General features: G+C 48.8%; 2 protein-coding genes and 1 pseudogene across 52 annotated transcripts in view; 1 reads left to right on the top strand and 2 right to left on the bottom strand.

Annotated features, from left to right (window-relative positions):
• Gramd2a (GRAM domain containing 2A) overlaps positions 1-312 on the bottom strand; it is a 37,369-nt gene extending 37,057 nt beyond the window's left edge. For 24 of the 37 annotated variants that reach the window (XM_087561090.1, XM_087561067.1, XM_087561087.1 and 21 more), the window contains exon 1: positions 257-312. Coding sequence is in view for 3 of the 37 variants with exons in the window: in XM_087561058.1 (XP_087417184.1) it covers positions 257-297 (41 nt within the window). In the remaining 34 variants the exon portion in view is untranslated. The other 13 variants (XM_087561088.1, XM_087561057.1, XM_087561095.1 and 10 more) reach the window with 3 other exon arrangements.
• Positions 313-1,070: 758 nt separating this feature from the next.
• Positions 1,071-22,818, bottom strand: Pkm (pyruvate kinase M1/2). Of its 15 annotated transcripts, none has more exons than XR_015626382.1 (13): positions 20,821-20,915; positions 15,927-16,043; positions 13,891-14,057; positions 13,333-13,424; positions 10,554-10,685; positions 10,098-10,284; positions 9,155-9,425; positions 8,137-8,287; positions 7,759-7,911; positions 4,889-5,055; positions 4,345-4,511; positions 2,260-2,441; positions 1,071-1,705 (listed from the first exon to the last, which is right to left on the bottom strand). XR_015626382.1 is itself a non-coding variant. In XM_087560564.1 (12 exons), exons 1-12 carry the CDS (start codon positions 20,868-20,870, stop codon positions 1,599-1,601), a joined length of 1,776 nt encoding a protein of 591 aa, XP_087416690.1. In that variant the 5' UTR covers positions 20,871-20,945; the 3' UTR covers positions 1,071-1,598. The 15 variants fall into 15 exon arrangements, 11 of the variants coding, with proteins under 11 accessions (XP_087416690.1, XP_087416689.1, XP_087416694.1 ...); XR_015626381.1 differs by lacking the exon at positions 20,821-20,915 and adding an exon at positions 17,583-17,709; XR_015626380.1 differs by lacking the exons at positions 15,927-16,043; positions 20,821-20,915 and adding an exon at positions 22,742-22,818.
• LOC148004173 (uncharacterized) lies at positions 20,888-23,257 on the top strand (annotated as a pseudogene).
• Positions 23,258-24,718: the final 1,461 nt, after the last annotated feature.

Below are 24,718 nucleotides of genomic sequence, written 5' to 3'. Positions count from 1 at the left end.
CGAGGTGAGCCCAGGAGTGTGCCTTCCGCTCACCTGAAACCACTATCTATACCCTCGGACACATCGCACCGGACTCGCATACCTCAGTCCGGCGGAGGCGCAGGGTCCCCTCGGCACGGCTTGACCTGAGCCGAAATTCTTGCGGTTGGGAAGTGCCCAGCCGGCAGGCAGAAGGCACTCAGGCGCGGCGCTCCCAGAACCGCCCTGACCCTCGCAGCAGCCTCCGGGATCCGAAACCCCGGAACGCCTCCCTTACCTGCTCGTCTCGACAGGTTCGCTACGGCTCAGGGCAGTCATCCCAGCGCCTTCTCCAGGAGCCCGAGGCCGTGCGCCAGACCCAGTGCTCTCCTGGGACCGCCCACCCCGGGAAAGACCCGCCCCCACACGCCTATTGGCTACTCGCTCCGAGACCGCCCTGATGGGTCGCAGCTGCAGGTAGGTCTTCAAAATTCTGAGGTCCCGGAAGCCGGGGCCTGGGTCTGCAATTATGGTCCCTCACATCACAATGTGAATTCCCTCAGGGCTCTTCAGTTCGGGTCTACTGCGCCTTCCCACCTCCTTTACTCCTTAACCTGAGCCCTGGGTGCTCCAATTTCTCAATTTCACAGGCCTCAGCCTCCGACTGGGTCACTTGGCTGTTGGGAGTGGCCAGGAACAAGTAAGGTTTACGCAGTACCTTATTCCAGAGAAGGCAACAGGAAAACAAGAGACCCTTTGTGCTGAACTGTTATGGGGCCTGAGGGTTTTGTGAAGTTTTTTGTGAAGTATCAAGTAGGATGAACTCATCCTATAGCTCCCTCAAGGGGCCTCTACCGCAGGGGCCAGCCCACCAAACCCCTCCGGTCTACCCACCATTACAGGTGCTAGCTGAACCTGTCCCAGACCTTTCCAGTCTGTCCTGAAATAGAACAGTGAGCTTTCCAACACATAGATAGCCCCACTTGGTGCTGTTGGAGGAGGCAACCTATATACTCGGCTCCAGGCTGAGCCTTTAGGCCGGTTGTCATTTTCGACTGCTCAGAGGATAGGCCTCAACCACGCCCCCCAGGAAGAAAAGAACCGAACACAGGTGCTTCCGCTGCTGTTTATTGACATTCAGGTGGGCACTATAGCAACAGGCCTGGAGACGCTGCAGAGTACGAGGTGGAGAGTGGAACATCTGCAGGGACAGCAGTGGAGTGCACGAGGAGAGAGGCCAAAGCTGTTGGGAAAGCAAGTCAGGGACAGGGCCAAAAGTCATCTACATGGGAACCCTGGGCCCCCAGCCTCTGTTCTTGCGGTCTCCTGATTCCAGGCCAGGGCTGGGAATTCTCTGGAAAACTTTCTACAGGAGCAAAGAACACAGAGATAATGCTGCCCTTCTGTGATAAAGTCAGAGGGTTTCCAATCCTGCATTCCTCCTTCACCCCTGGCTCAAGTAGGGCCATGAAAAATAGCTGGGCTCTATTGCATGTTTCAGAGGCATTAATTTTTCCTGGTGTCCCAGCCCACCAGCGCCACACTATGGCCCAGAGTGAGCACTACAAGCGTTGCTGGCCTAATGGATAGGATAGGGGAGGGGAAGGGACAGGGGCTAGAAGAGAAGCTCCAGAGGATCATCATGGTACAGGCACTACACGCATGGTGTTGGTGAAGCCAGAGCCAGGGCGCCATCCAGTCAGCACAATGACCACATCTCCCTTCTTGAAGAAGCCTCGGGCCTTGCCTGAGGGGAGAAGGAGGTTGGTGAGTAGAGGTATATACAACACTTGGGGATAACTGCAAAGCCCTACCCAGTCCTAACTGAGCAACCAGTACTCTCTCCTACCACAAGGTGGTGCTTTCTCCCAGCCCAGACACAAGCCTAACCAGGCAGGTACAAATGCCCTATTGCTTCTAATTCAGGTAGGAGAGCAGGTTGCCAGTTACTTCTTTTTACCACAAGGTGGTGCAAGTCTCCTAGCCTAAACAAGGGCTGAGGCAAAACTCAGACTGCAGGGACCTTTGGACACCATTCAGTTTAGACTCTAGAGTGGCCAGCCTTGCCCAAGTTCAGGGTCAGCTGCTTCCTTGTCTCTTGATATCCAACCTTATATAGGAACAAAGACCACAACAGCTTGTGTGCCCCACCCCACAGGGCAGTAGCTCCAATTAATCTTACAAGAGCCTAATGAGGCAATTAATTTTGCCTTGGGCCCAAAATTGGGTGAGGGCTTCAGGAAATGGTAGTTTTAGGCTCCCCATTTCCCAGCACCCCATCCCTTGCTTCCAGCTACATACCAACATTCATGGCCAAGTTCACACGAAGATCAACGTCCTCAGCCCAGGCATCCAGTACGGCATCCTTACACAGCACAGGGAAGATGCCACGGTACAGATGGGCCTGGCGGGCTGTCTGGGGATTGCGTGTCACAGCAATGATAGGAGCCCTTGGGCGGTACCGGGCCACTTGGTGAGCACTCCTGAGAAGGTGGGAAGAATGGCCATTGTGTCACGAGACCCTTTCAGTCAGCCAAAGGCAGCACCCTCTAATTCACCTCTAGGCCACAGGCTTTGCCCACTTACAACTTACTGTTTCAGTGCCTGGCCACCCCCTCAGACCTGTCCTGTCCTTTTTAACTCATTGTCCTGATCTCAGTGTGGGCAGTCCCATAGGACCACGGCTGGCAGGATCCCTCCCACACTGTGAACCCTTTCATCAGGCAGTGAGGCAGCTCTGGCCTAATCTCACCAGAACCATCCTGTAGCTGCCAGCAACTTTTACAATCCAAGCACCATGTGCCTAGCTCCTGACTTCTGGTATCTGCAGAGACCCTGGAGTGGACAGTATTTGCCAGAGCAGTACTATACTGCTCCTTTGGGAGTCTTATCAGCTGAACTTGGTGCTAAAAGAAACCTCTGAATTTCTATGGTTTTTGGAAATCTAGGTGTGACCAGGCATGGTTAATATCTGGCCAATCAAGATCCTTTGGGAATGTAGGGAGCCCCTCTCTTCTCAACCGATAGCAAATGATATGTTTACTTCTATCAGATCTGTTTCAGGCTTACTGAATTAACTAGGCATCTTGAGGACACACAAGGTATTAGGGGATGTGGCATTCCACAGCAGAAAATACCCTGCTTCATGCTGGCCTACATGGGCTTTGAAGGAACCAGGAACTCTTCAGAGAAAGTCCAGGATTAGCATAGAACTTGTATCTTGGAGCTCTCGAAACTTCAGGACTTCAGAAAATTAGTTTTAAGGTCCCCATTTTTCAGCACCCCATCCCTTGCTTCCAGCTGCATACAATGTTCATGGCCAAGTTCACACAAAGGTCAACATCCTCAGCCCACACTGATTTTTATGTGTTTGGCTTTCTGTATCTAGGCTGTTGCAGAATTTGCTCAGATTAGACCTATCTTGTGATCTTTCTACCTCTGTACCATGAGTGCTGGGATTACAGGCACACAGGTGTGTTGGGCACCTTCCTTTCCCTCCAGCTGTCTGGGTATCCTGACCACATGCATCATATAAACATGTACGGCTGGAAGTTAGAAGAGGGCATTAGATTCCCCCCAGGACTGCAGTTAGATAGTGTGAGCTGTCATGTATGTGTTGGGCTTCTGAAAGAACAGTGCTGGCTGGAGAGATGGCTCAGTGGTTAAGAGCACTAACTGCTCTTCCAGAGGTCCTGAGTTCAAATCCCAGCAACCACATGGTGGCTTACACAATCATCTGTAATCACCCTCTTCTGGTGCGACTGAAGATAGGGACAGTGTATTCATATATAATAAATAAATCTTAAAAACCAAAACCCCAGTGCTCCTAAAGGCCTAACTACTTCTCCAGGTGACTTAAAAAAAAAAAAAAAACAAAAACCCAAACAACAACAAAAACCCACAGGTGCCAGATCCAAATCCAGATTGCCAACACTTTATCCATTGAGCTCCCTCCAAGTGGGATGAGAAAAAGTGTTACTGTATATGTCCTTGGGCACGCTTGTAAGTTACCTTTCTCCCTCCTCCATGGTCTAACTTGTGTAGCAAGTAGTATTTACCAGCTGAGTTATTTTTGTGAGCTAGGGCTCTGTCCTGGAACTTGCTTTGTAGACCAGACTGTCCACGAATGCAGACATTTGCCCACCTCTTCTGCCCGAATGCTGGGAGGATTAAAGGCATGTACCCATGCCCAGCTTCCACACCGTAACTAAGCAAAACTGTATATATGCTTCAGGCCCTGAGGCAGGCCGTGCACTGACTGGCACTGGAGCCACCTAATCTGGTGTACCTGGGAGTGCTGCCTGGAGTCCTTTGGTGGCAGCCAGGGGTCTTAAATCAGCCCAGAGTTGCTCTGGGGATCCCCAGGGAGCCACTGCCGCCTCCTACCTGCCAGACTTGGTGAGCACGATAATGGCCCCACTGCAGCACTTGAAGGAGGCCTCCACGGCACCCACGGCGGCAGCTTCTGTGGGGTCGCTGGTAATGGGCGCCAGGCGGCGGAGTTCCTCGAATAACTGCAAGTGGTAGATGGCAGCCTCTGCCTCTCGGGCAATCTAGGGGAGCAACATCCGTCCAGAGGGACGAGGAAGGGGGACAGGGCTTTGTCAGAGCTTTGTCACAAATGGAGAGGGAGGAAAGGAGTCACAGGCAACTGGGAAGGAACATGTCCCTGGGCACAAAAAGCCAGGAGAAGATGAGTCACTACACGTTCTGAACTGAGCAAGATTAGAAACTCCACAGGAACCATCCTGAACCAGTGCCTGTGACTTCCACTGTACCCACTAGGGAATCCTTTGGTCCTGCCCTATCGTGACCTCCTTGGCTGCCTTCCTGCAGGAGAGAGGGCTATGCCCAGGCTCAGGCACACAGTGGGCCCTAGTTGTGTGAGAAGCTGGTTATCTTATAATGATACCTGCCCTCAGGGCCCTACCTGCCGGACTCCGTCAGAACTATCAAAGCTGCTGCTAAACATTTATAAGAGGCCTCCACGCTGCCCATGGCCATGGCCTCCAGGGGGTCTGTGGATTGACTGGAGGCTCGCGCAAGCTCTTCAAACAGCAGGCGGTGGAACACGGCTGCCTCAGCCTCTCGAGCTATCTGTAAGGTTTAGGGTAGGAAGGATAAGGAAGAAGGATGAAGGCAAAAACAAGAGACAACACATGGAAAGACAGGGAACTAATGAGAGGAAGGAACTCTTAGGTTAATCTTTTCTTCTCCATGCAGATACAGAGGCAGGGTGGTCAAAGCCTGGAATGGTATTATATGTGGGATTTTGGGTGGCTCTCTTTTCTGTTCAAACACAAGGAAAGATCCTTCCTTCCCTTCTGGAAAGATAGTATCCTTTTGGGATTTTCCTGTTTCTAAAAACAAACAAACAAAAAAAGCCAATTCTCAACCCCACACAGGTTTGAGATAGGATCTTACCATAGCACCTACTGGCCTTGAACTTGCCATGGTCAGCCTCAAAACACCACTATTTTCTTTGCCTCAGCCTCCCAAGTGCTAGGCATGCACCATCCATCATTTCTTTTGTTTTTGATTAAAGCTGAGAAAGGGACCCTGGCATGGAAAGATGCCAAGGTGGAGCCAACTACACTTCCGCTTGACCACACTGCCTCCTGACACAGCTTACAGGAAGAAAAAGGCGTCCCCTCCTCACATGGCTATGTGGTTACAAGGCATCCAACTCCGCCTACACACAAGAGTGAGCGCTTGCACTTGGCTTACAGTGGAAACACTCGGGCAGCTCTGAAAGCTGGGGGTGAGGGTCAAAAGAGCCAAAGTTGCAGTGCACAAGTTCTAAACAGAACAGTGGTCGACTGGCTCACTTGAACACGGTACACTGAACAGCCATGTGAGGAGGCAGACGCCTGGGAAAGCACACAGGCCTTTCAAGACACAGATTCAAACTCAATAATTAAAACGGTTACAGGATAGCAAATGTGTTATATACAGACCACCTGTTCAAGTAAAACCAAGCATTAGAAATAAAGAAATAAAGTTTTAGAGAGTGCAATTCCAGGAATGATATGAAACCAGCACTCGATTTTATTGGTAGCATTAGCAGATTTGCAAGTGGAAAGTAATCTTTTGGTTAAGCATGGAATGCAGGCAAGCCCAAAGGACAAGAGGCATGGACAGGAAGCAACCACAGCTGGGATGTCTAGCTTTTAATTACAGGTTTTGAACTGAATCAGTTAGACACAGGAGGAAACAGCAAACAGATAAAGAAAGGGGAGAAGCTGTCCTAAGTGTTAACTGATAGAGAAATTTGTATCCCCTGAGGGGGTAGCCACAGTCTAACCCGGACTCTGTGACTCATCTTCTGAGCAGGGCCATGCAATCCCAGCCTCGAGGTTCTAAGGTGTCTGTTCATAGGAAAGACCAGGGCATGAGAAAAGGACAGGACACCAAAACTAACTCATACACATATAATTAATTGTAATTAATCTCATCAACCGCCACTTTGGGCAAGGTCTTCTTGAGCTATCCAAAAATACATTTATGTGACTACATGCTTTAGAATACCTGGTCAAAGTCCTGTTCCTGACCACTATGAGGCCAGGTAAGTAGAAAAGGGGTTTTGGTGTAAACCAGGAAGGCAGCTACTGTGGGGGAGATTGAAGGAAGGGAAAAGTCTTCTGGGAGAGAATGCCTGCATGCTATGAGAAGCTATGAGGACCAGCTCACAATTCCAATCAGAACAGGTCATGACCAGCCGAGTCAAAGCGCTGGTCTGTTTCAATATAGGCAAACATCTGGCTACAGCTATAATTCAGATAAACCATGGGAAGATCATGGAATCTACTCAACTCTCATATACATATAAAGCAAGGTAAGATGCCTAACCCAGAAGGGGCTTCCTTCTTTTCTTTCACTTGTCTTAAGTTTGGGGGGGCTTGTGGGAAACTGGAGCCACAAAAGATACTGTGGTTCTTTGTTGGCTGAAAAGGGAATAGAAAACCCCCAAAAAGCTAATCCACCATGCCTTTATCAGGCAACGGTCCCTAACTGATGCCCCAGATAACTGTTCTGCTCAGGAAGAAGTTCTGGAGCAGAACACAGAAGACGGAGGCCTGGGTGGAAAGTCCGCAGGGACAGGTCAGCTGACGCCTGTTGCTTCTACAAGATGTCTCATTCTAGTCCAGCCTAATCTCAAGCCATCTTCCTGCCGCAGGCTGATTTGATTGTTGGAATTACAAGCTTGCGCCAGACCCTATCTTACTGAAACCAGAAGACTTAATCAAAAGAGCACATATATGCCTGAGAAGTCTTTATAATTCCTAGACCAGACAGAACCTGCTAAATTCAGCACCCATTCCCCACCCCCAGAGCTATTTGTAGCCGCGAGTTGGGTCTGGCACAGCAAGGGAGGAAGTCCCATGTCACAGGCACCATGCAAGGCCAGCTTAAAGCAGCTCAGTATGGCTACAGCCTGCAGTGGAGAGAAGCATCTGCCCATGGGACAGACCACCAGGAGACCAAATGAGAAGCTAAACAAGGAGAATAGCTGAACAAACTCTTGGCTCCTTTAGAATAGAGGTACCCAGGCCCTCTGGGTGTCCACAAGGAAGGCATCCCTTGACTGCATCCTAGGACCTTGATATTTTAGCCAGATGTGGCCTATGTAATCCCCAGAGCAGGACAAAGGGGCAGGTGCAGGCAGTGAAAGCACAATGAAACTCAAGCACACCTCCACAAACCTCACTCTCCTTGCTGTGACGGGAGCAATGTAACAAGACTGGACAGAGGCCTCTCCAGCAGAGCTGCTTCTACCCCAGGCTCTGAGGACTTACTCACCAGGTGCTGCATGCGAACAGCCTCCAGAGGGTAGTCCCCTTTGGCTGTTTCTCCGGACAGCATGATGCAGTCAGCTCCATCTAGGACTGCATTGGCCACGTCACTGCCTTCAGCACGGGTGGGGCGTGGCTTCTTGATCATGCTCTCCAGCATCTAGGAGGGGACAAACAAGGGTTTTTATTAAGTAAGAGACCACCGCTAAATGAAAGTCACTAAATAATGGAAGAGCAGGACATCTTCAGTGATGATTGCCAGGGCAATTCCCCGAAGCTTGCACAGGTACGCAGGTCATAGCTGTGTGCGGGTACGTGTACCTAAAGGCCAGGTCAAGACCAGGTCTCCTAGGTGGAGAACACAGAAGGAAGGGATAGCACATGCCTGGGTGGCGCAGATGACTGGCTTCCCAGCTCGGTTGCATCGTCCAATCATCATCTTCTGAGCTAGGAAGACCTTCTCTGCCGGAATCTCAATGCCCAGGTCACCACGAGCTACCATGATTCCATCGCTGGCCTCCAAAATCTCATCAAACCTGATAAAGAGAAAGATGCTATAGAACAGGAAGTACAACCAAAGAATGGACAGAGCTTTCCTGGGGCCCTGACAGAGGTGCCCTCCAAGGCCACACCCCCAGGCACACGGTGAGGGAGTGGGCACCCACCACCTTGATGATACCCACAGCACAATAACCATTTTACTTGCGGGGATACGTCAAGGGGATGAGGTTCAGTTCCATGGGTTCTTCGGTCTACATCTCACAACCCCTTGTATCATACTTCCCTAATCAGCACTTCAAAGACAAATTGAGGCCCAAAGACCTACAAAGGCCCATGCTCCATTTAGCTAAGGGTCCTTACTAGGGTCCTTAGTGCTGTCCTTTGAGCTGTTCCACTCCCCACCTCCTCCAGGGCTGAACAAATACCAAGGCCACCAGCACCTATGGCTTATCAAGAGGGAAAAATTGCCCAGTATAAAAGGACACAGAGCCAAGGACAAGTGTGTGTGTGTGTTAACAATTACCGCCCTAACTCTTCCAAGCCCACTCGTAACCCACAGAAGTAGGTCTAGGGGAAGTGAGAGAATGCCAAGTATGTATCACTAAACCACTCATCCTTATGAATGACATCTTAACTAAAGCATGCGTCCCTATGGGAAGCTGAATGGGCCAGTCTTCCTCAGCACCATTGTCAGGCCAGACGACTTCCAAGGCTCTATCTAGGTGGACACCAGGCCCGAGTTTCCAAAATAATGACTAACACTACTTTGCCTTTCCGATGCTGACCCAGATATTCTGGACCAGTCCTGGCAGGCTTTATTTTGCTGAGGACACAGCACAGACACACCTTTCTCTCTCTCTCGATGGCTGGGTAATGTGAAAAAGGTCTCCACCAGGACTCACCTGCGGACACCTTCATGGTTCTCGATTTTGCTGATGATCTTGATGTTCTTGCCCTTCTCTCCCAGGACCTTCCTAACCTCATGCACGTCAGCCGCCTTGCGGATGAAAGACGCAAACACCATGTCCACGTCCTGCTCCACCCCAAACTTCAGGTCCTGGATGTCCTTTTCTGACACAGCAGGGAGGTCCACAGCAGCACCAGGCAGGTTCACGCCCTTCTTGCTGCCCAAGGAGCCACCATTTTCCACTTCTGTCACCAGGTAGTCAGCACCTGTGTGAAAGGGATCAAGACCATCTATCTCAGTTTGTGAGAAGCCAAGAGAACTCTAGAGCCATGATTAAGCAAGCCAATAAATCAGTTTCCTCACTTATAAACCCCTGCCCACAGGCTGCTAAGAAAATCTGAGTTTTTGGGGTGGTAGCACAAGAGGCACACGCAAACAGATCAAGTTCAAAACCAGCTTGGCCCACACAGTTAATTCCAAGTCAAAAGAGTGAAACCTTGCCTCAAAATAAATGAATAAACAAACAGCCATGAATGGTGATGTGTATTTTTAATGCTAGCATTTGAGAGGTGGAAACCGGAGAAGCAGGAGTCCAAGGCTAGCTACTGAAAACGCTGTCTTAGACTATCAAAGTGTTTAGATTCGGTAAATTTTAACTATCATTCTAAGGCATACAGGAGTAGTCTTACACATGAGAACTCACACACCTGCTGATTCCCGAGTGCTGGAACTAAAGGGTAGAGGTGTACACATAGGCCTTTGTAGGTTATTTGTCTTTTTTTTCTCAGGCAGTGTTTCAGACAGGCCAGGGATGCAGACCAACAACCACCTTAAACTTTTGATCCTTGGGAGACCAATTCATACATGCTAGGTTAAGTGCTTACCAGAGTTCTGGGGATGGGAGTGGCATTGGGCCGTGGACTGTACACCACACATACCTTTCTCCTTCACCTGCAGGGAGATGAGCCCATCGTCCACGTAGATCTTGCTGCCCACCTCCACCACCTTGCAGATGTTCTTATAGTCCAGCCACAGGATGTTCTCATCGCACTTCTCCATGTAGGCGTTGTCCAGGGTGATCTTCAGTGTGGCTCCCTTCTTCAGCTCCACCTCTGCGGTGCCGCTCTAGATTAAAGACAGCAGAGGCGTGTGACTGTGGACGCCAACACCCTGATGGCGGCGCTCAAACTCTGGCTCAAAGCCCCAAGAAACCGATCACCTTTCTGTAAATCCTGAATTTGTTTATTGAGGGAAACAAACAAAACAAACAAACCAGGTCCCCAGAGTGAGACTTAAGTATGTTATTCACATACCAAAAATGTGCATCTATAATAATTCCTACCAGGCAGATGAAAAATATTCTCATTTAAAGACCTAAACTCCTGGATACTCACGCCCTTGATGAGTCCAGTCCGGATCTCAGGTCCCTTTGTATCCAGAGCCACCGCAACAGGTCGGTAGAGAATGGGATCAGATGCAAAGCTTTCTGTGGCTGCACGGACATTCTTGATAGTCTCTGCATGGTACTGGAGAGAAAGAAGGGGAGATTGACAGGTAGGTGTTCTCCACACCCAAGTCCAGTTCCCATGCCCTGAGCCACCCTGGAGCCAAAGATGATCAATTAGCCAAGAAAAGTATGTCCAAGTCCTGAACCTCACCTTATCCATTCTCCCCTCCACATAACAGCATCAACTCCAACTCGAAGAGTATTAAGCCTGTCCTACTGTGTGTCTTCTGTTGTTCTAGTGTCCCTAGGACTCACCAAAGAATGCTAACAACCAGGACAGGCAAAGACCTAGGACTTGTGTTTGAAGATTTGCGCCCTGGCTGTCTGTATCTGTTTTCACTATCGATCCCAACCTCAATTCAAACTCAAAGCTGTTGACTTTGAACAATGGCCGGAGCTGAAGAGCCCATTGCTCTGGTCGTGCAAACATTGCTTTCACAATCACTTTCTCTGACCAGTAGCGTGCCCCAGTGGAACTGCCTTTGCTATTCTTCACTTGCAATAAAGTTCCCCCAAACAAAACCTTTTCCCTTTCCTCTTTGGGACACAGAGCCACGATGGCAAAATAGTCTGTTGCCAATGTGCCTCCAAGTGACACAGCTGACAGCAGACCATTCAATTCAGCAATGACAAACTTTCTACCGCATGTATGTAAAACTGCATTAAGATTCGAGTGTCTGGGGCTGGAGAGATGGCTCAGTGGTTAAGAGCACCCGGCTGCTCTTCCAGAGGCCATGAGTTCAATTCCCAGCAACCACATGGTGGCTCACAACCATCTGTAGAGAGATCTGATGCCCTCTTCTAGTGTATCTGAAGACAACTACAGTGTACTTATATATAATAAATGAATAAATCTTTAAAAAAAAAAAGATTCGAGTGTCTGATGGTCCAGCAACCTTTTCTACACGGGAACACTTCTGGGAGGTAGACCGTGCTTTCCACTATCACAGCAATGGTTTTCCTGGCACACAACCAAATGGTGAAGACGGGTAGCCATCGGTGCTGTCCTTGTAGAGGCTCTAAATTTAGGCTGCTTAAAAGTCAGTGTGGGAGTGCAGCACTGCCTGTTCAGCAAAAGGGACACATCCTGACCATGTGAAAAGCAGGAGACGAGACGGGAACTAGAGACACTGCCAAAACTGCCCAGGGATCAGGTGCAGCTGACTAATTGATGGTCCCGTCAGAGGGAAGGAGCTCGAAGGAGCTCGATTCATTCCACCGTCTCCAGGAATGGTTAAAACCAAGACAGACAGCCACAGCCCCTCATCCAAGCCCCTCATCGAAGGTGCACATAGAATAAGAAAGCCCTGGTGAAGCTTTAATTATGTGACATAAAAAGGTTCAAAGGACAGCTAATCTCTAATGCCTTAGAGTTAGAATCAAGGCAGAGCTGAGCTGCCCAGTGGTCTGAACTGTCTCACTGTCCCCTGTCATGTCCGGGCTGCTGCACGGTGTTATTTTACTGGATCTAAGAGCCCTAAAGGTCAGTGTCTCCAAATCTATTTTTGCCTGGCTGAACAGACCTGAGGACCATGGCAAATGGATCTAGTTCTGACTCTGAGCTATGCTTACCTTTGCGTTTAGTCCTGGGAGCTCTGATGGAGAGCAACAGAGCCCGGAAAGCAACGACCTCTCTTGGTTTGCAATAGGATCTTGGTATGTTACCTCACGCTGGCCTTGAACCCACATTCTGTAGCACCACACCCAAGCAAGAATGTATCAAGTACTGCTTAGGTGCCTGAGGGACCATTGCACTCCCATGACATTTGGGGGCTAGTCTACAAGCTATTTATAGAATATGGGTTAGGGAATCTATGAAGATCCTTATGTTCTGGGAAGGAAGGGTTCGCTTCTTGGACTGTTCTTCTCCATCTATTTTTAGTCAAAACAACTTCAAAGGTCAGAAGGCAAAATAGCACAGGGTTAATACTTATACTCTAAATAGACAGAGAAACCAAGAGGCAGGAAGGAGTCTCTCCCTCCTCCATCAGTGCCAGTAGGAAAGGCTGTCAAGTTAGAAAGTCAGAAGGCGGATCGTTGGACGCCCCCACCTACCCATCTGCTCAGAGCGGGTTGTTCTCAAAGTGAGCAGGGGCAGGAATGGACCCTTCTAACAGCTGCCACCTGCTTCCTAGGCACAGCCTCTCCATCAGTGGGGCCACCTAATAATAAACAGCCCAGGTCATCCCTACCTCACTCCTAGGGAGGGGCACTGATGATGGGCAGACAGTGCAGCAGGAGTAAGTGGGATATCCCCAGACCGCACTGCATTTGTGCGTTAGACTCGGTCTCACGGGAAAACCATCTGCACCTACCTAGCCATCTGGGGCCTGAACTAAGTCTTCTGCATGACCTTTTGGTTCACCGGACTCACAGGAGCCACTGTAGAAAGCCCGAGGCGTGGGTGCCAAGTGCAGTCAAGACACATGATGGCCTAGAGTTTCCAGCCAAACCCTTACATAAAGGGTTTCCTTCACAAAGCTTGATGGTAGGGATAACCCTGGCCGGCGACAAAGCAGGCCAGGTTGTTGATGCCAATGAAGTTGGCCAGAGGGGAAGAGGGAGAGAGGGATGTAAATGCTAGCTAGAGCAACGCTCCATTCACTGAGAAGCCTGGAGCACAGCAGCAGCAAGTCCCGAACCTCCTGGATCAAGCTGCCACTCACCTCATGGGTTCCATGAGAGAAATTCAGCCGAGCCACATTCATCCCAGACTTAATCATCTCCTTCAGCATCTCCACAGATCGGGAAGCAGGGCCTACCAAGAAACATTTAGAGCCACAGGAAGAAAATCAAGATTCTCAGGTAGGAAAGTATATGAAATCTGCTCACTATCAAAGCAACTCCTTGTCCTTTGTTTTTAATCACCTCCACAAATTTAGAGAAAGGTCTTTCCAAAGTCCAGAAAGACTACTGTGCTAGTCAACTCTCTTGATTTATATGTAAGGAAGGACTCTCTTAATTTATATGTAAGGAAGGACACTATCATTTTCTATAAATTCTGCAGAAAGTGGAGTGACAGCACAGGAAAAAGATCTGAAGTCCCTGAACTACTCCTGCAAAGGCCCACTAAGACCACCCTGAACCTCGCCAACTGCAGAAGTACACCAATACTTCCTCTAAAAGTGTGGACAGTGTCTCTCAGAACCTAGGTTAGCCCTGCAATGGTTATTACGCCTTTCAAACCAGGCAGAAGCCCTGCGAAGGGGGCCACACTCACTCACCAATGGTACAGATGATCCCAGTGTTGCGGGCCGTGATGGGTGCGGAGTCAATGTCCAGGCGGCACATGTGTTCCAGGAAGGTGTCAGCCATGGCTGCATGGAGCTGCTGGGTCTGAATGAAGGCAGTCCCTGCTTCGCTGTCTGGCTTGGGCATGGTTTCTGAGATCCTGGATCCCGGAGATTTGAAGAGTTCAATTAGACTAGGCAGTGCTTAATGAACCATTTGGCATAGGAGACTGTCTCCCGCTTACACATTAACCCAATAAGACTGCTTTGTGCACAAGTCACTCAGAGGCCTGGCACGTGCTGGTTATGTGGGTACTACTCAAATTGGGCAAAGGGCTCCTGTGACTATGAACGAACAGCAAAGACCTTGGTGAACAAAAGTAGCTTCCTTCCCAGTGCACATACACACCCTGGAAGCCAGTTTAAGCAGGCTTCTTACAAAGGCTGCCATCTATTTGAAGAGCTTTCACACCAACCCTAGAGAGAACATCACCTTCCCACACAAGGAAACCTCCCCACTCCTGCAGAGCACGTAGCTAATGTGTCAGCACACGAACATCTGGGAAGCCTATCACGACAATGTCAAACCTGCTTTGGCACTGACATAGCCTCTTTATCATGTTCGCCATGACCTAAAGCGATCCTGCTGCCAAGAGACGAACCCTGTCCCAAGTCCTTTCTTTTTAAAGTCCTAGGTTTAAGGTATCACCTAAATGTATTCCTTAGCCTCTATCTGACACAGGAACAAGGTCCAAATTACAGGCAACAAGTTTTTTTCTGGACAAGAAGCAAAAAACAGCACCATGTACAAGACACACAAAGCAAATTTTGCACAAGGACATTGAAATGGCTCCAAAGTCATTACAACCTCACCAAGGAGTCTTCAGTAACCTAGGAGATGGAATCACACACAGTAGCTAGTCTATGCTGGCCTGAAATCCACTGTGCAACCGAGGTTGACCTTGAAAGTCACTACTCTTCCCAAGGGCTGACCCAGCTTTCCCAGCCCCAGTTCTGGCTATCTAGAGTCTCCTTCTCTGTCTGATAGGGACCGCACACAGTAGTCTGAACATCTGTTCCAGGCAATTAATCACCCAGGTCACAATCCCAACAGCTGTCCTGACCTTTGCTTTTACTTTATTACGACTTACAGCTAAGCACTCACTGAGCTGGATAGTTGGCTGAGTAAGCGAGAACCTGGGATGTACCTCACAGAATACCAGAGACTTGAATCAATTTTCAGGCCACGAGGCTCCTTTCAAACTCCTGAGCACACAGCCTGCACTCCACATCTCCTTGCTCTTCCCTGCCTTCCCAAAGACCCGCACTCTACCCTGGACATCGGCTTTTCTGGATACCTAAAGAACATGCACCCAAGCCTGGCTCTGCCACCTGACATTGCAGCCACCCACTAGTGATCAAAAATCAGAGGCCTGGAGATGAAAAACTTTGAGGCAAGTTCTCATATACAACCCAGGCTGGCCTTGAACTCATGACAGTCCTGATATTCCAGCTCTTGGGTGCTGGGATTAGAGGTACACCACTACATTCCTTGCAGAATTGAGAACTTTTAAAGGAAGAAGAAACCAGCGGCCAACATTGGTCATTCCTAACTCTACAAGACACATTAGGTACCAAGACGTCAAGTCAACCTCTTCTCCAGGGTCTACTAGTTTTCCCTCTCCCCAAATCTGAGGAAGTCCTGTATACAACAGGATATCCTAGGCAGCCAGGTCCTTGGTCTACTCATGGTTGAAACAAACTCATGGTTGGCAAACCCTCATGGCTCCCAGCCAGGCTTAGGTTAAGTGGCCACTAAGGGACAGTACAGATGGTACACAAAGCCAAAGAGACACAAAGGCCTTGCTGTGACCACGATGGGACTATGAACTATGAAGTCCAAATGAGTGGGACAGACATTAGAAGAGTGTCTGAAAAGTACTGAAAAGCCAGCCACTAGGCCCTTCTCTCCACCGGAGACAAGTGTATCCTTGCAAATTCCTGCTCAGGGCCAGGTGATCAGGTCATACCTTTGGATCTCTGGGTCTGGGCTTCTGTTGACATATTGCCGTTTTTTTGACCCAGATTGGCTTGATGGCCCCACTTGGAAAGACAGCTCAGAGCTGAGTATGCTCTGCCCTGAAGAGCTACAAGGATTAAGGGAAAAGCTGAATGTGACTAAGCTCTTTGTGAAAATGACCTTAATGACAAGGTAAAAGTTGCTTTTAGAGATTCAACTACATTAAAATAGATGTATACTGGAGAAGACAAAAACCCGGTGGTAAGTGACCCCTCACTGGATCCCCTGAAGTACTTTATTCCCAACACCTAAAATTTACTATTTAGTTTTAGGGGGTACATGGTGGACGCCGTATAGAGATCAGAGGACCACAAGTCTTCTCATTCCTTCTATCTCTCAGGTTCTGGGGATAGAAGTACCTGAGTCATCAGAAGCAAGTTTCCGTGTCCTCCCAGCCATCTGTCTCACTGACCCTCGTTGCTTTGTTTCCCCCTTCTTCATTACCTGAGTGGTAGCATGTATTATGACATTCCCTCCCCCCTTCTGAGACTGTTTCTTTTTTTTTTTTTTTTGGTTCTTTTTTTCGGAGCTGGGGACTGAACCCAGGGCCTTGCGCTTCTTAGGCAAGTGCTCTACCACTGAGCTAAATCCCCAACCCCCTGAGACTGTTTCTTATTATGTAAGGTACAACATAGGCCAGAGTGGTCTCCAGCAAAATCCAACCAGCATACCCTTATTAATAAAGAAACTGTTGATGTGAAATTAAGAACAGTCTTTGGAAATGCACATTTATTTCCATGCATCCTATAAACTCATTGCGAAGTTCCACACATCAGCCCTGTGTCCTTCGGAACTACCCTAAGATTCAGTAACAGATGTGTTCTCTTTGCCCTCCCAAGTGCTCAAGCTGGGCAGCTTCATTCACCTGGGAAGGGCAACTTAATCCATTGATTTAAAAAGCCACCTTCCCCAAAGTGTGTCTAATCCATGGAAAAATTTCATGACCACAACCTATCAGTTCCATGCCAGAGTCCAGCAATTTTCTTTTCCTGTTTTGACTGGTCTCAGGCTTGACAGAACAATCTTTGTTGTGCTGACAAGAATGTTCTGATAGACAAGCACTGCTGCCTCCAGGGCTCAGGGCACAATCTAGCAGGTAAAATCTCAAATATACAACCCATTTCTCTCTCTAGAATTAAACCTGAAGTCTGCAGAGTGGACTTATCCTGCTACCAGATAAAAAGTGACAAATGGAAATACATGTTTCAATGGACTGATACAAAATAGACCTCTAACAAAACTCACAAGCGTTCCAACTCTCCTACTAACCTTATCCCTAGAACCCAGTTCTTTTCACTCAAGGCTCTGACCCCCCACTCTCACCCACCCATAGCTCTTCTGCCTGTCCCATGGCCTCCAGAGCCCCAACTCCAGCCAATCACTTACCTATAGTATAGTATAAAAATAGAACACCCTACTCTTGGTGTCTTTTCCTGGTCCACCCTTGTCTCTTAGAGTAGGGGGCCCTCTGGGCAGGGCTCGCACTATCGGCTAATTACCTGCATAGATTGATAGCTGTGACTGCCAGGACATGCGGCCCCACCCATGCCAGCGCAACTCACTACAGCATCCTCCTCCTTAGGAGGCACCCACATGCACAGCCAACCTCCAACCAGCAGCAGAAGCCCGGTGTGTCCCACGGCAGCAGCAGACACCATGCCCAGAGGCAGGAGCCTTACTCTTGAACCTGAGGCCCTGCAGCAGGATGTTCCTCAGAGCCATTGCCCCTCTGTGAGAAAGGAGACACCAGCCCAGGCCTCAGTGCAGGCTGCAGGTTGGAGCATGCACAGGCCTGGCTTGGCTGATTACCTGGTTCTGCCCTTTCCTGTCTCAGGCAGTTCCTTGGCCCTTCACATTCATTTCCCTCGTGTCAGGAACAAAGGTCACTTAAAACCCCAAATGCCCAGTGCCACCCTGCTTTTTATAGAGCCAACTCTTGTAAGGTCATGCCTCACTCCGACAACAACTACATCTTCATGTGGGCCCGAACCGCTGCTGCCTAGGGACGGACGGGGCCCGAACCACTGCTGCCTAGGAACGGGGCCCGAACTGCTGCTGCCTAGGGACGGGCCCCGAACCACTGCTGCCTAGGGACGGGGCTTTGTAGCCACCATTTTTTTGATATCATCTGAAGCCTACTTTTTCCAGTACCCAAGATCACCTAGTTTCATCCATCAGAAAGGCTGCAAGATGACACGCAACATGCTGGTCACCCTGCTCTCTAGGAGCTTCCTCTGGAGCACAGATCTACAGAAGTGACCCTAACCCACAGGCTACACCAGGGTCCAAGCAGCTGACAATTCCACCCCCAGAAATTGGTATGGTCTGGAACACAGTACCCAGAATACAACAAAATTAAGTCATATATGGTATTGGGGGTACAGATCACTTAAGCAGAGATTAGGTTGGGGGTCAGATTCTAGACAGGGTTTCTCTGTGTAGCCTTGGTTGTCCTGGAATTCAATAGACAAGGCTGGCCTTTAACTCAGAGATCTGCTAGGTGCTGGGATTCCAGGCGTGTGTCACTACGGCCCAGATTATTTGATTTTTTAAGACCAGGTCTTACTATCTAGCCCTGGTTAGCCTCTGCCTCCTGAGTGCTGTGATTAAAGGCATATGCTACCATGTCCAAAGAAGAGTATATTCTCTCAGAAAGGCCTGGCTTACTAGGCTAGCTACCACCTGGTGAAGTCAAGTTAAACTCCTGTGGTCAAAACAACTAGAGAGAAAAATAAGCAAAAACCAACTTTTATTTAACCTTAACCTGAACAGTTCTACTTTAAACTCTTTCCTCAAAGAGAGGGATTTCCTGGCTTCTAGCTCAGCTGTGCAGAGCAGAGAACTAGCTAGAGCAGGAAGGAGGGGATTTGCAGAAGTCTCTGTTCTGTTGGCACATGCTGTCTTCCTTAGCAGTTAGAAGGACCAGTGTTTCTGGGAATGATGCCTGTGCTCCTCCAGACCCTGGAGGACCAGGTGTAAGCAGAATGCACAATGGCCTCAGCAACAGGAGGCACTGGTTCAGCATTTAAAATGCCCTGAGCCACAGTTGGGGGTGGGGTGGGGGTGATTAAAGAAGACAGCACCAGCTGTCCAAGAGCACTGACCTACTTACTACTTCTGCCTACAGGGTTGCCTTTTTCCCAAGGAGGAGTGGAATCCAAAACCTATTTCTCCCACCTAGAACTTAGCATTATCACAGATTTGTTTTTACATTTTCCAAAAACGAAAAAGGATTCTGATTTTAATAAATTCACACACAAATTTGTTTTTTTCCAACTCATAACTTCTCCAATCCCATTGTCCTTTGCTCCCACCCTCAGCTTGATTACAGACACGTGCTACTATGAGCATACTATGTAGTACTAGGGATGGAGCAAGGCTTTATGCACCATAGGCAAACATTCCATCAGAATGGAATTCCATAGATTACCAGCTCCTTCCCTACTTTTTTTTTTTGAGACAAGGACTCTCTACATAGCCCGGACTGTCCTCGAACTCAGTTCCTCCTGTCTCTGAGATTAAAAACACATGCCACCAAGCTCAGCCCTTCTTTACTTAAGGTCAAAACTTTGACTCCTCCAAAATGGGCATGGTATGGGGTAAAATCTTTTACACTCATTGCTGGAGACACCAGTAGTTTAAAGCCAAAATATGACTGCAGGTTAGTCACACATTTGGAATACTGCTTCCTTTGGAGGCCTCAGGAGATGCTCAGAGCTCCCGAGAGGCCACTGAAGGTACTGCAGCCCAGACCTCCCTCCTACGTGCAGACAGGCACAAACCACAGCAGGGGTGTGGCCTCACTGCATAGCTAGTGGTGGCCCTAAGACCACTCCCCAATCCTCAGCTGTTACACCAGGCCTTAAGATCAGGCAGAGGTTTGCAGGCCATGACCATGTAGGCTCCCCTCTCCCACTACTAAGTCTGCCTCTTGGTAAAAATTTCAAGACTCACGAGAGTTCCACAGCAGGAAGAATGTTCTTTGTCATATAGTCTGTCATTTACTCCTATTATAGTTTCTATGAGCGCAGTTTACAGAGATGACTCGGTCTTTTACCAGAAGTGGTGGTGGGGGGGGAACAACAAGTTAACTTGGCTCTGGGTATTTGGAATGATTCAGAGACTGAAAGACATGAGTCATTTTCCTCTACCCCAATCTCCAGCTTAGTTCTTGCCCAACTCATCTCGACTTGCTGCAGAAAAGCTAAAGATGCTAAAAAAAAAAAAGTTTTTCTACCCTTCTGTCCATAGCTGCTTCCTCATTTCTTCCACTCAATATTAAGCAATCAACAGCTTTAACAAGGTTCCTGTGTAGCTCTGGCTGTGTAGACTAGGCTGGCCTTAAACTCAGATCTGCATGCCTCTACGTCCTGATTGCTGGCAAAGATCTCCTCATTATAGAACAAATTTCCCTACAACTAATTTAAAATATAAGGCTTAAAATGAAAATAGCTATGTACTAAATAAGTGACTAGCATTCAGAGTTTGGCTTAGGCAATAACTCAGAAACGCATTCCCAGAAACTGCCATTCTGGATACTGGTGGTTCTGAGAAGCTGCTGTGTCACTCAAAAATGAAGATATGCAGACTAAAAGCAGCCACTCCACACTTCCGCTCTTATGGCAGCACAAAGGTCACCTTCATTTACTTGATACCCACCACCTACATGGTCTCAAGCTCACAGGTCTAGCCCTTCTTCCTCAGTGCTGGGATTAAAGCCAAATGCACACCACACTCAGTCCCGGTGAGACATGTTTAATTTAGGGAAATGAACTATAGTATTTGACTCACTTAAGAGGGGATCTTACAACACCTTGGAGAACAAGTGTGGTTTCCCCACTCACCCAAGGAAGAAAATTCTCTCAAAAGCCTCTAAGTTGAAAGGTTGAGTCATCTTGCCCAGACCCGGTGATGGTTTACACTTTCCCACAGAACATTCTCATTGCCTTCCCTACAACATACTCAAGCCAGCAGAGGGCAAATTATTTGCTAACAATGCTACCTTCAGTGTTGACCTAAGGCCTCCCCTCTGTACCCTAGAATGTAGCCACACCCTGAATTTGGAGGCAACAGTACTGCAACAGTAGTACCAAATGTAACTTCCTGCAAGCCAGAAAGCATGAAAGTCTTACATGAACAGAGACCAGACTCGGAAGGCTATCTGGATACCTGTTTCTTTGTTTCTACCCTCACAGCCAAAGACAAAGGCTGCACAGATTTCTCCTTTTAGATGGTTGTCTCAGGAGAGTTGCAATGTAACATTAGTTACTTTGTAAACACCGATGGGGTTCCAGAGAGATTTTGTTTCCATGTGAATAAGTATTCGGAGCCTACGGGCTTCCCCAAGCATAACCTTAACCTGCGTAAAAATAGCAAAGAGACAGACTGAAGTTGGTGGTCTTCAATGTAACTACTTCATTGACAAAAAGGATATATGCATTCCCTTTTGGGCATTTCACCAGAAAGTAGGTCGAGGATGTCGTACACACAAGGAGACAAGTAATTTAGCAGCCTGGAGTAAATGTTTCCACTCATGACACAGGACCAAAAACCTCAGATATTAATAAATGACAGCGGATTCTAAAACGCAGCTGCCGCCACATACAAATGAATTTTCACTATTAGGTTCACTTTTTCCGAACTACCAATGTCCTGGATTTGGAAAAGGTGATCGAGAGATATCTTACTATGAACGGGTCTTTATATAGCCTCCAGACTAGAAGATGCCCGGCTCCTTCAAACCTAGTATGCCGGCCACCTTGTGCATGCAGCTCCATCTTCCTCATAGCACTGACTTGACAAATTCTGCTTCCCTAATTAGACTGAGCTCTGCGGGCTGTGTGCGTTCGGGTCGCGTCCGGCTCCAGCTTCTGTAGGGAGCAGGTATGAGTTGACCGCCCACCTTCCCCTCTCCAGCACGTGGGAGCAGACGCCCCGCAGTACGTGCAGGCCCGCCGCCGCAGGATGGAGCACGGGAGCACGCAGGACCCCGGTGCGCGAGGAGCCTAGCCCACGACCACAGAAATCTGCGGGCGCACAAAATAGGCAGCAATAGGGCCAACCTTTCTTGCCTGGCCACCGGAATTACAAAAATTACATAATTTGTAGCTGCATCACCTAGGATTGCTAGTGATTGCATTCTTCCTACATGCAACGGACCACGAGGGCCAGAGGGGAGTTCGCGGACGTGACTAGAATGAGGGGGAGGGGAAAAGCTGTGGGGAGGGGCGAGGATAGGGAGGCTGAAAGGATGCTATGGCGCGGACGTGACCAGAAAGGAGTGGGGGAGGGGCGACAAGGAGCTGCTAACCCAGGCGCGGGAAGAGCACGCTGACCTGAAAGGAGGATGAACGTCGGTGCTGAAGCGGGAGGGGGGTGAGCAGGGGAGTTATTTCAAGGAGAGATTACAAGGAGAGCACCGAATGATAAGGGCACAGAGCTAAGATGAAGGTCGAAAGTACTAGTGAATGTAGGAGGATGAGCATTGGAACAAGGTGGCGAGGATAGCAATAATAAAATAAGAAGTTGGAACCAGATTGAGAAAGGAGAGCAGAACGAGTACGTGGGAAAGGAGCTAGCCGCCCCCCACCCCGCGCCTCAATTTGGAAGATTAGTACTTAGACTCAAGTGTAGCTTCTCCCCCAACCCGGAATGGGATGCTCGATGCCAGGCGCCTGGGTCCAGCGTGGGCAAGCAAGAAGGCCTGCGTTGCGCACTAGTGGGCATTGGCTCTGGGCACAGATGGCAAAGGTTCTCCCCGCTCACCTCGGGCGTACTTCAGATCCTGTTGCAATACCTAAAGAGGACGTCTGTCGACTTAGGACGGGTCGCTGCTGTGCGGGGCTGCGCAGACTGGGCCTCAAGGTTATCACTGCTGCGGGCCGCCGCAATCCCTCCGCAGCCCCGCCCCTCGCCCAATCCGGGCAGCAGCTAGCAGAGCCCCGCCTCTCAACAGGCACCCGCACCTTCTGAGAGAGTCGCAGGGTAGGCGGGACAAGCAGGTTGCCCTTTTGAGGGGGACTACCTTCCGTGGCGGAAGGACATTGCAAACCAAAATTGCGCATGGGTCATTCTGATGGCCAATGGGGAAGTGGTGAGGAGGCAGGACCCGCCCTCGGGTCCACCGCCGCCACCACCCCTAGATCCCCGGGTGGTCCGCCACCTGTTGCTTTAGGACCTCAGAGGCTACATAATCCCATTTTGGAATTCTGCCCAGGTCTCCCCATCTGCCCTGGCCTACCAGGGCGTTGCCCAGATTTATAGGTCCCGGACATTCCTCCAGCCCCGCCCGGTGACTCTCCACCCTCCCGGCGCTCGCCCGGGTACACCCTCAGAGGCTGAGCGGAACGGGAAGCTAGGGTGATGGGAGCAAGAGAGTGGTGGAAAGTCTGGGCTGCTTCCTAGAGGGTTCCAGACTTAGAGACTGGGTAGGGGGAACTTAGTCTCTCTTTTGGAAAGTGAGCGGGACCTCCTAACAAGGAGAGCCAGATTGGACCCATGCTAATCTTTGAGTAGGATCTCAAATCTGCATTCTTAAGATGCGGGGAAGCAGCAATCCAAGGTAATTAGTGCAGAACTGACCTTCGCGAAGCCATTATCTGTTTAGGAGTCAACACTGGTTTTTGACTCAGTTGTGTATGTATTTAAATTTATAGTATTGGCGTCTTCTTTAACAAATATTTTCCCTATAAGGTATTTTCTAACTTCCCAACTGTTAACACTGGTCTCCATTCCGCAGTTTTGAAAGCAGACACAATGTTGCCACATTCTAAATGGGAAAACTGTACCTTAGTGGGGGGGTTTGGTTTTTTTTTTTTTTCTTGGAAAAAGATGGGTGTGACCAACTCAGGCAGACACTTCTTTGTAGCTGAATCACAGGCCTTCATTTCATTTCCTGTCAGTTTAGATTAGAGGGGAGGGTAACTGCATAAACACAATTTGTAGTGAAATAAAGTTTAATTTACTCTGTAAGCCTTTCGCGGTCCCCTTAGTTTAGGTGAGGAAGTAAATGCTTGGTTATTAAGGTGGAAAGAACTTGAAGTTGGAAAAAAAAAAAACCCCGATTATATCTGTGGAGAAAATCAAATTCCTTTCTGCCAGAGAAGGGGGTAGAAGAAATGATCTCTTTGTACCTTTAACTGAAAAAGACTAAGAACCATAGTGTACAACATGGTGACAGCTATCTACTCATGTTGAGGTTCACTGTTCATACTGAGAGTCAAGCATAGTGGCTCACACCTGTAATCCCAACACTCAAGGGGCCAAGTCCCGAGAAACTGTGGAGCCAAGGTCAGCCTGAGATAACACTGAGCTACATACACAGTGAGATCTAGGCCCACCCCCACTAGAGTTTTGGTCATAAATTCATTCATTCTCTCCCTCCTTACCTCCCTCTCCTCTCTCTTTTACATGAACACACACGCACACATACACAAATCTAGATTCAAAACTAGGTGTGCCCAAGTCTGTGGTCTTGGCACTTAGGAGACTGAGGCAGAACTGAAAGCCAACCTGACGTGCATATCTATTAAACTGGAGACTGGTGGCAGCTGAAAATTGCTCTTCATCTGGAGGTTTTAATGACTTGATAGTTACACAAATGGGATCCATGGGAAGTGGTAGACTATGGTATGTCTTGTTCACATTAGATGACAGAATGTGTCAGAGTGACTTCCTAAAGGTTACTGTCTTGCTTCTGCTGAGAAATCGACATGGTATAGAAGAGTACATAGTTAGGTTGTA

The sequence above is a fragment of the Rattus norvegicus genome, chromosome 8 (genome assembly GCF_021556685.1).
Source record: "Rattus norvegicus strain SHRSP/BbbUtx chromosome 8, alternate assembly SHRSP_T2T, whole genome shotgun sequence".
Taxonomy (NCBI): Eukaryota; Metazoa; Chordata; class Mammalia; order Rodentia; family Muridae; genus Rattus; species Rattus norvegicus.
Note: the sequence above shows the minus strand (reverse complement) of the source record. Positions and strands in the feature narration are given on the sequence as shown.

What these genes read in the sequence shown, in the direction of transcription:
- Pkm (XM_087560562.1), bottom strand. Translation starts at nt 17,698, where the DNA reads ATGGCTCTGAGGAACATCCTGCTGCAGGGCCTCAGGTTCAAGAGTAAG. An exon ending in TGGGATCATCTGTACCATTG is followed by an intron (nt 13,425 to 13,890) that starts GTGAGTGAGTGT and finishes GTTTCTTGGTAG; the next exon opens with GCCCTGCTTCCCGATCTGTG. An exon ending in CCTGCAGGTGAAGGAGAAAG is followed by an intron (nt 9,426 to 10,097) that starts GTATGTGTGGTG and finishes CCTTTCACACAG; the next exon opens with GTGCTGACTACCTGGTGACA.